We start from the raw sequence: 11,640 nt of genomic DNA, 5'->3' as shown, positions 1-11,640 counted from the left end.
TGGTTGGATCATCCTAAAAGTTTGTCCGTCATCTGCTGTTGCGATATTGCAAAGTTCAGCCAATGCGAGGTCTCATAGCGCCTGATAGGCAGACAACACCTTGCCTGTGGTGAATGCTTGCACTGCGGGATGGCCTACCCTGTTTCTCAAACTGTTTTTGTTTTTACAAATGTGCAAGAGGTGGCACCCTTTCCATTTTCGTTCAACCTGCATTAAAACTGCATGACATGGCCCATGATAAACGCGTCTAGAATGTGCCAGCAGGGGACACATGATGCAGTTTGCTCGAGTTAGCTACCTCTTGTCTATAAAAGCGTTTCAACAGATTCCCTCCAGATTCTTTATTTTTAGATAAGAAAAAGAAACAAAAACAATAACTCAATCGATACAACTCAGTACTGTCACAATTAACAATTTACATGCATATGTATTGCATCATTAATTTCACTGCTCAGTTCAATGACGTTGAAAGTGTCCCACTTGTCGCATTAACAGGTACTAGAATACACGTCAGTATTGTACATGTAAAAAAACAGGGTAGCACCAAAAGTATTAGTCAGGGAGTTTATGCGCAACTTCAAAGGGCTGTTCTTTTTCCCTGACCACCAGTGATCTGAATAGCTTTGCTAATTTAAAGTTCCATCCTTCTGGTAGGTAAATGACGTTCGAACACTCGACGCCGTACTGTGGGCAAACTATAAGTTGGCCGCGGCGGGCTGGGCTGTGCCGGGCTTGGGCTTCCCCAGCGCCCTGAGGCGAGCTGTGAAGCGCACCAGCCAGGCCGGGGTGCGGCGCCGCACCTCCTCCTTCACCTGGCGGTACACGAGTAGGGCCAGGACGGGGAGGGCCAGCAGCTCGCTGCTGAACAGGAAGAGCCACACGGCGAGCACCAGCATGCCGAGGTCCGTCGCGTAGCTGATGGTGGACTTGACGCTCTCCTCGGCGCGGCGCACTAGCTCTAGCTCCTCTTCGGGCGTCCGCGGTCGGAGGTCGTCGCTCAGCGTGCTGCTGGCCACCGAGGTGTGCGACCGGTGCACCGAGGACCTCTCCGACAACGTCCTATCGCGACCCACGGCACCGAGTGCCTCTTTACTACGGCGCACCACCGAGCCGTCCCGCCTGGAGACGGATCCGTCCCGCTTGCGGCTCGTCGAGCCGTCCCTCCTCGACACTGATGGATCCCTCTTGGAGAGGGACGCGTCCCTCCTGGGGACAGACTGCTCCCGCGCAACAGAAGGTTCCCGCCGCCTAGACGACGAGACGGACGTGTCCCTCTTAGACACCGATGGCTCCCTCCTCGCAGCGGACGCCTCCCTCCTCGCCGCAGATGGCTCTCTACGCGTGGAGCTGGGCTCCCGCCTTGAAGCGGGGTCTTTTCTCGTCGCGGATGGATCTCTCCTGGACTCCCTTCGGGCGAGGAGGTCTTCGCGAACGCTGCTGCTGGTGACGGGGGTGGCCACCGGCTCTGGTGTTTGTTGCGCGGTGCTGGCTGTGACCGGGGCCGCCGCAGGTGCTGGGGCTGGGGCCGGTTGGGCAGGTTGGGGCGGCGGTGGCGGCGAAGACTTTGACAGGACTGCCCGCTGCGGCTCGGCGGGCCCCACGGCTTCCGCCGAACCGTTTGCGGTTTCGGCGCGCGCCCGCAGCTCGTCGTAGGTGAGGTACTTGGGCTGCTGCGGCTTGTTTGCCGACCCGTAGGTCCGCACGAGCTCGCTATAGTGGCTAATGACGACATTGGTGGCCTCATCCTTGAGTGAGTCTTTTCGTGGGGCGGCCAGTCCCCGTTTGCTGCGGGCAGCCTCTGCCGCCGAGATGCCCAGGTCGGCCTCGGGCGAGACTGTGAGTCCGGACCCGGTGCGCGGGTCGGCGACAGACTCTTCGACGGGAGGCCTGTCGGGCTTGGACCGAAGCTTGACCGGGGGAGACGCGTCCGGCTCGGAGTCGTCCTCTCTCTTGATGGGTTTGAACATCTTGCTTAGGCGACGCTTTTCCGACTTGTCGCTGTCCTGAGAATCGGTGCTCTTGCGTCGTTCCCCGTGCCTCAGCTTATCTCTGGCCTTAAGCAGTGGGCTGAGCGGGCCCGGGCTCTTGCTGCGTGGGCTCTTGCTTCCCGGACTCTTGCTTCCGGGGCTCTTGCTGTTCCTACGCACGCTGCCGCGCTTCTTCAGGATGGGCTTGGGCTTGACATCGCCCTTGACGGGCGAGTGTCGCTTGGTGAGCAGTACGCTGGCCACGTTGTCGTGCTCCGTCATAGTGGTGTATGTCTCTGCCTTTGGAATGAACAGCTCAGGCTCGGAAACCTTCCGGTGCGGAGGTGGGGTGGGCGGTGTGTCGTCCACGGCGGCCGCAAAGGAGCGCCCGCCAAAGCGGGGGTGGTAGGTCTCTTCCTCGGACTCTTCCTCGGGCTGCTCCAGAGGCATGTCCTCGTCCTCCGCAAGGTCCTCGCTGTCTTCGTCTTCCTCCTCCTCTTCTTCCCCAAGTTCATCCTCCTCTTCCTCCATTTCCTCGTCCTCGAGGTAGTCGTCGACATCCTCCTCCTCCTCCTCACTCCGCGTCCTGCGCACGACGCGCGTGTCCTCCGCGCTGTCCTTGGCTACTCTGTTCAGCCTATCCCTTAGCGCGGCGAACTCGGCCTGCTCGCGCTCCTCCGAGGTCATGACCCTTTTGGTAGACGCTGGCTTGGCATCGGGAGCGGGTGGAGGAGCGGAACCGTCGCTGGGCCTGGCCGCGGCGAAGCGCTTGAAGTTGACGGGGATCTCTTCCTCGGCGTCTTCGTCCACCGAGTCCATACGGCCCTTGAGGCGCTCCCTGTTCTTGCGCTCGATGCTGAGTCTCCGCTCCAGGCTGACACGCCGCTCGATGCTCATGCGTCGTCGGCGCGCCTTCTCAGCCTCCTCCTCGGCCACCTCCTGGTAGAAGCGCGCCATGGCCCGTTCGTGCAGCAGCTCCGTGGAGCTGACGGCGTTGCGCATGAAGGGCACGTCCGGGTCGATGGCGCCCAGTTCGGGCGCCGACAGCGACATCGGCGGTGCCACCGAGGCCTCGCCATCGCCCTCCACGCTTCTCCGGAGGGCAGCAGCGTCCACGGACCGGGACCGGGACCCCTCTGGAACACAGCGATCCGTCACATGAGCTCCCAGCGAGTAGGCGACCTAACGGGCGCGCGTGCATGGCGGAGGCCTATGCACGCAACGGCAGGCGTTAGCCACACTTGGTAACGATTTCTATTGAGTTTTGTTTGTAATGTCTACCATTTCCAGCACAGGGAACAAACCAGAAGTTACAACGCGATGGCATTAAATCAAACATAACTTGTCTGAGGGACATTTTTGACATGTTTTGTTTGACAAAGTTCAAACCTTCTCTCGAAATATGGCGATGTAACACCTTGAACTGTAAAATTGTCTTTCCCCAAAACAATTCACAGTTTGTTTTTTTCAGGAGAAAATTCACTCTACGGACCACGTACTTGGAACAAGATGACACATTTTAATGAGTATACCCATGTAATTTAACTGAATCAAAAACTCACCCCTTTCCTCGGTAGCAGCACGGCTATTCGGTAGAAGCACGAGAAGGAACTCCGAAGAGTCGCCGGTCACGGAGCCATCCTCTGACCTGGGGAACAGCCTGTCTTGGCCTTGAACGGCGCCGGCGGTGGTCTTCCCTCCGTCTTTATTTTGAACGGCGGCCGCCGCATCCGACTTCCTTCTAGTGACCTGGCCGATGTCTTTTTCTCTCTCTCTTTCGCGGGCTTTTTGTTCCTCTTTCTCTTCGTCCCTCTCCCTCCGCATACGGTCCATCTCTGTCTTCTGCTCCCGTTCTAGTTCTAGCTGGCGCTGCCTGCCCCGCTCCTCCAGCTCCCGCTGCCGCCGCTCCAGCTCCATAAGCTTGGCCTCGTACTTGTTGGCGTACTCCTCGACCTGGCGCAGGTCCAGCACCCCGTTGGACTCGGGCTTGGTGACGACCTCACCACCGCCGATGGGGCTGCGGCGCGGGCTGTGGCGCGGGCTCGGGCTGCTGGGCGCGGGGCTGGTGGCCGGGCTCGGCCGCGGGCTGGGCAGCGGCGGGTAGATGACCTCCTCTATGCCGCCGTGGGTCTGCTTGGCGCGGACGCTGTCCGTCGACAGGTGGATGCCGTACAGCCGGCCCTTCACCACGCCCATCTCGTCCGGGGTCGTCGGCAGGTAGCTGCTGAGCGAGTCCGGCTCCGGAGACACCGAGTCCCCGCGCCGCGGCACGCTGCGGTTGCGGCGCTTGGGCGGCTCCGGCGCCCCGGCGCCCTGGGGGACCTCCCTCCGGGGCGACCCGGCCCGCCCGGCCCCCGGGGCGGCGCTCCTCGTCCTGGGCAGGGACAGGGTCTTCTCCGGGGCGCGGCTCGCGCGCGGCACCGGGGACGGGATGGGTGACACGTCCTCCAGCTCCATGCTGAGTGGCGGCGGCCGCTTGCGAGTCGGTGTCCCTCCACCACCGCCGTCGTCGGCGCGGGCCTTCTTCTCGTCCTGCGCCTCGTCGCCGTCCTCCCGGTGACGTTTCCTGTCGTGCCACCAGTCGCTCCCCTTCTCCGAGCCGTCCACGGTTCTCTGCGGGGGGTCGCTAATCCTGTTGGTCAAACAAAAGATGGTCAGCACGAGCAGTCGCCAAGGCACGGCACGTACTGAGGACGCACCCTCTCTTGGGGTCGGGGATGAAGATGGTTTCCGACTCGTCGCCCGGGTCGCTGACGCCGTACGGGTTCTCCGCCTTGACGCGGAACTTGTACTCGGAGCCCTCGATGAGGTCGCCCAGCGTGGTGTTGAGCTGTCGGCACGTGGCCGCCTTGAGCCACATGTCCCAGCCCATCTGGAGAAGACACACAGGGGGCCGTGAACAGCGAGGCAGAGACTTCAACCGTGCGTCTAAGTCCCGCTTGCGACCGAAAACGACAAGAGTGACAGCTGGCCAGCTGGCTCACAATTTCTCGTTTTCGGTTGCAAAGGGGATGGGTCCCTGGACTCGGCTCGCCAGGCTCTATAAGACTGGTCCACGGGGTAGACCACCGCGGACTGGTCGCAGTCTCTGGAACGTGATGGTGAAGCGTTCCCGGAGCGTTTCCTACCCTGTAGTACTCGACGATGTAGTTTCCAATTTTGCAGCCGCCGTCGTCATCCGGGGGTCCCCAGGTAAGTGTGACGGAACGACCCAGCGTCATGGCCACCATGGCCTTCCCCGGCGGCGTAGGTCGGTCTGTGTGCAAACACATGAGTAGGATAGAAAGTCCAAGAGACCAAGACCGAACTCAGAGCCCCCTCCCCCACCCACTCTTTGTGCATAGAGCTCACCCTGGAGCCAACCCGCATGCTCGCCCACCTGTGACGGTGACCAGGAAGGCCGCCACGTCCTCGCCGAGCTGGTTGACGGCGCGCACCTGATACTCGCCGCGGTCTGACCGCCTGGCCTCGGACACCCTCAGGGACGCGCCCTTGTCGGTGGTGGTGAGCTCGTGCCGCGGGCCGGGGCGCATCACCTCGCCGTTGTGCAGCCAAGACAAGCGGGGCGCGGGGCGACCCGCCACCGAGACCTTGACGCGGATCACCTCGCCCAGCTCGAACAGCAAGCCTTCCTCGTACTGCCGGGGCAGGCGGATGGACGGGGGTGCTGCGGACACAAGTACAGTACGCGTCAACAGGCAGACCGGCAGCGTGCCCAGGGCCCCGAGCACACCGGCCACCCGCACGCACGCCTGCAGTGCCGGCTAGTATACCCATTCGCCCGGACGGCGCTGACGGCTGACAGCCCGACGGCCCTCCCTGGATCGTTCTTTGCACGTGCTAGTGCACGGAAAACATATTATTGGTCGCGAGAACGAACAATTTAGCTATTTGTGGTTTAAGAATGGCCAAAGCCAACCAAAATTCGCCTAGCTCATCGAAACTTGGCCACTTTTTGTTGGGGTTGAAGAAGAGCGGCCGTGCCCTACCTTCGAGCCGGAGCCTCGCCTTGCTGACCGCGTGGCCCGCCCTGTTGGTGGCGGCGCACTTGATCTCGCCCTCGTCGGCCAGCGCCGCCTGGTGGATGATGAGGGTGCTGGTGATGGCGGTGCCCTCGCCGTCCGTGACGACGCGCGACCGCCGTCCGGAGAACACCTCCAGGCCGTCCTTGAACCAGGAGATCTTTGGCGCGGGGGTACCCGTCACCCGCACCGTCAGCTCCACCTGCAGGCCGACGAGAGGGAGAGGATAGGGTAACTCTGTCCTCCAAAATCACAGGAGGACCGAGTCCGAGCTCGGAGCCGGGGAGGTTTTGCGAGTCCCTGCCGGCAGGAGGGCCCTTCCTGCCCGCTCCTGCCCCTCCGCGAGATGCGCACCTTCTCGTTCTCGAGGGCCACCGTGTCCTGCAGCTCCTTGGAGAAGTGCGGCGCCGTGGCCACGCCCTTGGCCAGGGTGACGGTGAGCGGCTCGGACACGGCAGACGGGTCCGAGCGGCCCGCGCCGTTCTCGGCAAACACCCTGAACTGGTAGCGCCAGCCCGGCTCGAGCCCCGACAGCGTGAGCTGGCAGCGGGACACCACGCCGGGGGTGGCGCGCACCCAGTGCGGGGAGCCCGTGCGCCGGTGCTCCACCAGGTAGCCTGCGCAGGACAAAGTACAAGTGAGTATGAGGAAGCTGACGTGCTCCTCGCACTGGTGGCGCCAGCTCGGCTCGACGCCAGTGCGGGGAGCCGTGCAGGACAAAGCACAAGTGAGTACAAGTACAAGGGCCGGATATGCTCCCGGCTCTGGGGAGACCACCTACCCGTAATGGTGGTGCCTCCATCGCTGATGGGTGGGTCCCAGCGGACAGTGACGACGTCATTCTGCGCCCCGGGGCTGGCGGGCACCAGCAGCGGCTGTCCGGGAGGATGCGGCCGCTCTGGAGGCAGGATAGAAGAGGTGGTGCTCTATGAGCGGGACTAGATCACTCACACCGCAACACTTTCGCGCGCGGTTCACCTCAACGACCAAACAACGGCCCGCTCAGAGGTCGATCCTGGTGCCGGCGCCAGGGCGGCGTCTTGGCGGCCTGCTCCTGAAATAGCTTCCAGACGGGCATAAACAGAGTCCGCCACGCTTGCGCCGGGCTTGTAGTGCGCGCGCCGTTTGTTTTCAAGTAGACGAGTGAAACTTCCTGCAGCGATTCGCCTTTTATTTTCCCGCGACGTGGCCGACATAAGCTCGCATGCGCTGCACCACGAGCCTGGCTCGGCGAAGGCTGCAGTGCCAGACCGACGACGGGGCGGGGCGGGCCCCTCTGTGTGTGGAGCCTGATGAGCTCGGCGAGTATTCTGTCACAGCTTGACGGGCGGCGCTTCTTTGACGTCAATGAGTCGCCGTGGCGCTGGCGAGGCCGTGTCGCCCGTGTCGTTCGGTGTGCACAAGACCCGTGCGAACGCCTTACTACTGTACCTCGCTGGTGGTGCGCTCGACTCAGCCATCAGCGTTATGACACAATTATTTTGGACGCGACCGACTACTAACGACACCAATGAAGACAAACTCATTAAAGCGTGATGGCACTTGCACACACGGGCAGGAGGGGCGCCGAGGCGGGAGGCCCGTCTTGCTGCCCCAGCAGCTGGGCTAGCAGCGCCCCGCCCAACCCCACCCACCACGCATCCGCGGTTCCCCCGCTCGCCCCGCCCTCCGCGCTGTTCTGTCGCGCCGCGCGGCGTGCTTGCCATTGTGTTCGCGAGCAGCGTGCCAACCCCTTCTCCCCCTCCCTCCCTGCCGCCGGCGCCGCCCCAGCCCGCCCGCGGTGATGTCACAACCCCTCGTCGCGCCCCTCGGCGGCGGCGGCTGTGGCTCTGGCGGCGGCGCGGCCATCCCTTCCCGCGCTGACACGCCTGCTGCAGCTGGACCACGCCTGGGCTAGCGCTGCGGAGGGTGGGACCTGAGGGTGCAACCGCCCCGCTGCAAACGGAGTGGGTGCATGACATAATAAGGAACTCTGCCGGCGGAAGCGGCCCAGACGGATCGACCGGGGCATTTTGGCCATCGGCCACGTCGGCGGGATCCAACGCGCGTCCCAGGCGTAGCCTTGACACTCCGTGCTCCGCGCCGGCCGCGCCCGGGCGCGACGAGCGGCCAGAGATACCGCTGAGGGTTAGTGAGCTGTTGGTCCGTGGCAGAAGGGGGGGGGGGGGGTTCAGGTGGCAAGCACCGCGAGGCCTCGACTGCACGGGGCTCCGCCGAGACCGATCATATCAAAAGACGAACAGACGCATTTTGCCTCTTGCCTCTCTGTGATTGAATGGGCCAAGCTGTCGGGCGATCCTGGACAAGGCGTACGAGTACTACGCCCGCATTCTGCCATTTTCTGCTGGCGTAGACGAGCACGCCGATGAAGGGCGACCTGGTGCCGTGGCGCAGGGAAGGGTAGGGGACAATGGCATTATATGTATCTTGGCAGGGGCCGAGCGCAAAGCCAGCAATCTTCCCTCAACGTGTGAGACAGGACTTTTATTTTTATCACACAGCGGGGGAAATATACCATTCGCACCGGGGCATCTCGCATCATCGGTGGGGCGTGGAGAACTGACTCTCTCGCGAAGAAACACACAACAGCACTCCCATGCACTCGGCCAGCCTCGCCGACGTGCAGCGGCCACCACGCCACGCGGGCCGGGCTCCGTGCAACCCCGTGTAGTACATCGCCATGACAGGAATAGCAAATCAGCGGGCCGCGCGCATCGGTTTCCCGCCCGACCCCGCCCGAAGCCCATGCTGCACTTACTGCACTTGTGCTCCACCGACACACGCTATCGACTGACCTGCCTCCTCCCAGTGCACGTTCTTCTTACTGCCGGCGCCGGCGTGTCGGTGGTATTTCGAATACTCTTTGGTCGCTTGGTTGCCCATGTCACCGCGCTACGGCGGCGGCCGCCAGGCCTGGCCGGCTCCAAGGAGTGCCTCGCGGTGGTGGCGCACGCCGCGGCGGCGCCCCGCCTCCGCCCGCCTCCGGGCCTGGTCACGAGGTCATGGTCGTGGAGGGCCCGCCTGGCCCCGGCCCGCCCTCCCGCGCGCGTCCATGCGTAGGGCTCCCCTGGGTGTCTGCTGGGGCTGCGCCTGGCTGGGCCGGAGGGCGGTCGGCGCGAGACTACGCGCCCAGCTAAGCTTGTGACTCTCCCCCGCCCCTCCCCGCCCAGGAGTCTGGATATAGCTCGGGAGGAGTGGCGGGGCGCTGTGCGTCGCGGGCGGGGGAGGCGCAAGGGGGCGCTCGCACCGGGGCCGCTTGCCGCTCGCTCAGCGCCGAGCATTCTCACTCTTTTCCCCTCCCTTTCGCCCTCACCTCCTCTCGCAACAGACAGAGATGAAAACGTCTCTCTTCGGGAGGTTTGGATGGCTGACTGCGCATTGGGTGATGGGGGCCAATTTTGCTCGCAGCCACGCGGACTCCGCTGCTCTAGACACTAGACGGTGCCCAAGTCCTTCAAGCATTTGGGCGGCGAAGAGGGTTTCCATGATCCATGAGCAGCAAGCCACGAGGAAAAGAACAACGAAACGAGTCAGGGAGGCCCTTACTTCCCCCTATTTTCAGGACCTGCCGGGTGACCGTTGCCCAGGACGCGGAAAGGGGTGGTGGTGGGGGTAAAGGGGTGCAGCTCGCGGCGCGGCGCCCGTGCGGAGATACTCCTGCGCTGCGGGGCCGCCGTGGGGCGTCGGCCAGGTGTATCCGCGGCGGCGGGCGGCTCGGAGGGCGCTCCCTCTGGTGGCCGCCGCAGCCACTAGGCAGAGAGAACCGGTATCTGACCGGACCGGATCGGGGATGCTGAGCGCCGCTGCCGCCGCCGAGCCGCGCCGCGGTCCACACGCCACGCCGCCCCGCGGCCGCTACCCGCGCGGCCCGCGGCCGGCCGTACGCAGAGCAGACGGTGCTGGGATAGGTTGGGACCGGAGGCGGGGCGGGGTGGGGCGGTGCGGGGCGGGGCGGGGCGGGGCGGGGCGGGGCGCGCTGTATCGGACAGAACACATCTCCGCGGGAGAACCGTTCTCACTGCAGAGCAGCTGAGCGCGCGGTGCGTGGGCCGCCCACCGAACTGGCGATTATCGCTGGCAGGCCGTCATTACTGCTGGGGCGCGGCGCGCGCCTCGCTGGAGCGGCTCAAGACCCGCGGCTCCAGCCCCGCGCGTTCAGGTCCCCGCCGCCGATGAGCCGAGCCGGGCCGCCCGCGACCCCCGCCGAGCAGCGCGCGCGCCTCAGACATGGCCACCAAGCGGGAAAGGCGCGCGCGCGCGCGGGTCCGATTTCCCCTCTCCATTTTTCATGTAATAGCGTGGAGGGGCTGCGGCATAAGCCTCTGCGGAGGGCGTGTCCAGGGCCGGGCCGGGCAGCCGCTGCCGCCGCTGGGACTCGCATCGCACACGGGCGGAAACAGGTCCACATTCTCAGTTTGGCCGTGAAAGTGGGGCGCAGCGCGGCAGCGCAGTCCGTCGCGTCCTGATCGGCAGGGCGGCGGCGGCGGCTGTTTGGGGGGAAGGGGGGAGGGTGGGGGGAGAGAAAGGCAAGAATCGTTCCACCGGAGACGGGTGCGCCGGCCGAGAGCCCCGCCGACAGCTGACCATAACCACCTCAGTGCGCCGAAAGTTTGAAGCAAGTGATCTCGATCGCTCCAACTCCCTGGGGGTGGGCTACTGAACACCTCCCACACCCGTGTGACTATGCAACCCGCCCGCACAGCTCCATCCGGGACTGCATACCCTGGCGAAGCCCGGCTCTGAGCGGCAACGCTGAGCTCACCCACTGTTGTCGCACGCAACGCCAACGCCGGAAGCGCGAACCGCGAATCGCGAACCGCGAACTCCCAACGACGGGATCCACCGACCGCGATTTACCCCCGCAATATAACCGCGAGAAGCCCCCGCGAATAAACAGCTCAAGCCTTTCCCGGGATCTGCGTGGTCGCATTACCTCCACGAAACCGCGGACCGCGCCCCAACGCGTTGCACCTGATCCTGGGCAAGGGCAGGGTGTGCAGTGCAGCGCCGGTTGGAACCGTGAGGCTTTCTGCTGGTTGCGAACTTTACGTGGTGGTCACTGCTCTGTGCGCGCCGTGCCCCTTCGGAGCAAACGCGTATACTAGCCCGAATGCAGACGTGCGGGCGGGTTGCCTATCCACACGGGACCAAGACGCGCCGTCTTCTAGAGACGATAGACAAACCCGTCCGCATGCGTGCATGCGGAACAGTATACAGTATGCGTTTGCCCCAACGTTTGTCTACGAGTTCTGGCGACGACGACACCGGAGACCAGGGTTTATGTAGAGATCCCCACTCAATCCCATCCCTACGTGGAAGTCGGTGTTAGTAGTGAAATAGGCGTGACACGGGTATGGACTTAAAGTGTGCCTTTTGTTTTCTATTCCCTTTCTTCTTTATGTACTAACCAATCGTCCCAACCTTCGAGGATATTTACCTTTCCCCATATGGCTTTTGTCCGGCTCGTGCCTTCCCGTCTGGAGCTCTCTGTGGAGCCCCACGCCACGCCAGGATACAGAAGGACGCTCCCTGTAAGGTGTGAACCAGCAGCCCCTCACTCTTCACACCCAACGAGCTCCCGCCTCACTAAACGACGCGGCAATCAAGTGCGCCTCTCTCCCGTCTCCTCCCCCTCCTCGGACCCCCTCATC

General features: G+C 63.7%; 1 protein-coding gene across 1 annotated transcript; it reads right to left on the bottom strand.

The window, feature by feature from the left end:
- Nucleotides 1–326: 326 nt before the first annotated feature.
- On the bottom strand, nucleotides 327–9,120 carry LOC113210763 (serine/arginine repetitive matrix protein 2). Its single transcript, XM_026428902.2, has 9 exons — nucleotides 8,785–9,120; nucleotides 6,771–6,887; nucleotides 6,344–6,606; nucleotides 5,957–6,191; nucleotides 5,347–5,634; nucleotides 5,096–5,223; nucleotides 4,667–4,839; nucleotides 3,530–4,599; nucleotides 327–3,103 (listed from the first exon to the last, which is right to left on the bottom strand). The coding sequence occupies exons 1-9, from the start codon at nucleotides 8,870–8,872 to the stop codon at nucleotides 696–698; spliced, it is 4,770 nt and encodes a 1,589-aa protein (XP_026284687.2). The 5' UTR covers nucleotides 8,873–9,120; the 3' UTR covers nucleotides 327–695.
- Between the last annotated feature and the right edge of the window lie 2,520 nt (nucleotides 9,121–11,640).

Source organism: Frankliniella occidentalis, unplaced genomic scaffold (genome assembly GCF_000697945.3).
Source record: "Frankliniella occidentalis isolate FOCC.00 unplaced genomic scaffold, Focc_3.1 Scaffold66, whole genome shotgun sequence".
Classification (NCBI taxonomy): Eukaryota; Metazoa; Arthropoda; class Insecta; order Thysanoptera; family Thripidae; genus Frankliniella; species Frankliniella occidentalis.
The sequence above is the reverse complement of the archived record's forward strand: the minus strand, read 5'-3'. Positions and strand labels throughout refer to the sequence as shown.